Source organism: Halyomorpha halys, unplaced genomic scaffold (genome assembly GCF_000696795.3).
Source record: "Halyomorpha halys isolate HHAL.00 unplaced genomic scaffold, Hhal_1.1 Scaffold2.1, whole genome shotgun sequence".
Lineage (NCBI taxonomy): Eukaryota > Metazoa > Arthropoda > Insecta > Hemiptera > Pentatomidae > Halyomorpha > Halyomorpha halys.
The window spans coordinates 1,595,464-1,597,951 of NW_027111560.1; the positions used below are offsets into that span (position 1 = coordinate 1,595,464).

Below are 2,488 nucleotides of genomic sequence, written 5' to 3' on the forward strand. Positions count from 1 at the left end.
TTGAAATAAAAAGTGTTGAGACAAAAAAGGATACAAGTTTTGATTTATTTAATAAATAATTACCTTGTCTCAAGAAATTGAAATAATATAATTAAATTAATTTTTCTTTTGGAACTCCTATCAGTAAAATTACGTAAAACACAAGAAAACCTAATAGAACGTCATTTAAAGTAGATTAAATTTACTAAAATCTGAGCCCTAATAGAGCTATAACCATTCAATAGTTCTCCAGATAAACTTTTTTAAAAAGCAGCATTTCACAAAAAATGTACTGGAACATCTGTAGTTAGTGAATTTATTTTGGGAAATCAATATCACGGACCATTAGATGTACAGATGTCTGATAACATTCTAATTAAAGCTAGTTAAATGTACTTTAAAAAAACAATCCGAAAGAAAAACTAGAAGTCTACATTTTGTGAAGTGGTAAACATTTGTGGGAGTAGTAGTTTTCGGACAAAATTTTTCATGAATTAATTGGACGTACAGATGTGTGTCAGCAATCAAATTAAAGCGGGTTTAATGTACTATAAAGTAGTTTATTACAATTTGTCTTCGTAGGGGTAGAACACTTTTGTATGAGGGGGTACGCTTTTTGATGTTATTTGCTAAAACGAAAATTCGAATCATTTAAAATTTTTTTGAGGTTAATGACTTCCATTTTTGAATGAATTATTTATTAATTATTCATGACATTGTACAACGTTTCGGGACCACTGTCCCATATTCATGTACTTTAAAAACCTATAACAATAATAAAACTAACATAACACCAATCTTCATCCTTATTTATTTTAATTTATACAATAATAATCACCTCATGATTTCATATGGGAAATCATGTCAACCATTTGTGCATCTTCACTTCTATCTAGCACAGCCATCACTCTACATTTCTTACTACCTCTTTGGACTTTATCTCATGTTCAGTGTGCTGTTTGGTTACCTCCCTGTTTTTTATAAGTCCTGTTTTGTATTTAATATTAACTTAGTGATTTTTTACTTTTTACATAAACCTGTTTATTTCATCTGATTTTTATGTTTTTATTTAAAGTCTATTTATAATATCTGCGTAATGTGTATTTAAGTGTTTAGTGTCAGTTTTATAGTTTACTGTGTTTCGTATGTTTTTTGTTATGTATATAGCTTCTAAATATCTTCTGTTCGAATGAAAATGTTGAAAATTCAAATTAAAAATTAATATTTCTTTAACGTTTTGAATTTTATTATTTTTTATTCCACCTAAACTATACTTAGCAAACTCATTAATTTTGACTAGTAATTATACAATGTTTTCATTAAAGCAATACAAAAATCTGGGTGAAAAGCTGACTTTTTTCTCTTAGGTTCTTGGAGTATCACTTAATAAACTCATCCACTTGATCCCGAATCCACTTCTTTCTTTCCTTGCTTCCTCTACTATTACCAATACTTCTCCAAGACGCCTGAAAGGAAGATGGTCTTGACGAGATCCAATCCAGAAAGTTTTTGGATTGCTTTCTCGACAAATCTTTAACGATATAACATTTACTTGTATATTTTTAGCATGCAGTTGTAACGTTCGTTAATTAAATTTACTAAGATTAATATTTTAATATTTACCATTTTTTTAATGGCGTCGTCCTTGCGTCTTCTCCGTCTGGATCTGATAATGAATTCAGATATAATATTAAAGAGGTCCTAAACACAGATTCCTTTTTCATTTAAATTGTTTTATTGTTGATGTTGTTACGAAAGTGAAACATACCAAACGGTTACCTTCTTCTGACTAAGAGGGGCACTTCTGGCCTGGTACACCTGCCTATGGGTTCAGACGAGGAATGCAGATAGTGCCAAGAGATGCTGTGGAGGAAGAGTGGGGCTGAGATGCGGTGGTAGGGTTTGTGGTCGCCTCAGTGCTGAGTGCGTGGCTCGAGGGCAAGGTGCAAGTGACTATTGTTTGGCAGAATGAGCGTCGACCACGCAGAGAAGATCAGGAAGATGTTTACGTGGAGTTCCTCACTGTGAGTAGTAAATATTTGAGTAGTAAATATATATTTCTGAAAAATACCATGTCCATTGTTTATTAACTTAGTATTACCATGCATTTTTATTTGACAGTTTTTGCTTCATCCAGAGATTCATTCATTGTATTGATGACAACTGGGCCACTTATAAGGGGAAATACTTGCTAATAAAAAACAATAATTTCATTTTTATTTAATTGTGTACAAACAATAAGCTTTTGTAAACTTAAGAAATGAGATATACTACTACTCTATGGTACTATGCTATATACACTGTTTATTGCAAGGTAAAGAAGTGTTCTTGTTTCACCCAGAGGTATATATAACTATGTCCCAGTTACTAATTATGAAGGGAGTTAAATTTTTTTTTAAAGTTATTAATTAAGCTTTTTACTTGGAAGAAATCTGTTGCAGCTACCGTCCTGTAAAGTTAGTAAAATGAGCGATAGTGTCATTTACCTCAGAGGTTTAATAAGTATATA

The 2,488-nt window shown here is 31.2% G+C and overlaps 1 protein-coding gene across 2 annotated transcripts in view; it reads left to right on the forward strand.

Annotated features, from left to right (window-relative positions):
• Positions 1 to 2,488, forward strand: part of snu (snustorr) — a 524,182-nt gene that overhangs the window by 16,017 nt on the left and 505,677 nt on the right. Inside the window, exon 1 of one of the 2 annotated variants that reach the window (XM_014418364.3) lies at positions 1,861 to 2,003. The exons of the other annotated variant lie outside the window; for it this stretch is intronic. Coding sequence (XP_014273850.1) covers positions 1,948 to 2,003 — 56 coding nt within the window. The 5' untranslated portion in view covers positions 1,861 to 1,947. Of the gene's footprint in view, positions 1 to 1,860; positions 2,004 to 2,488 lie in introns of those variants that run through there. 2 annotated transcript variants of the gene reach the window in all.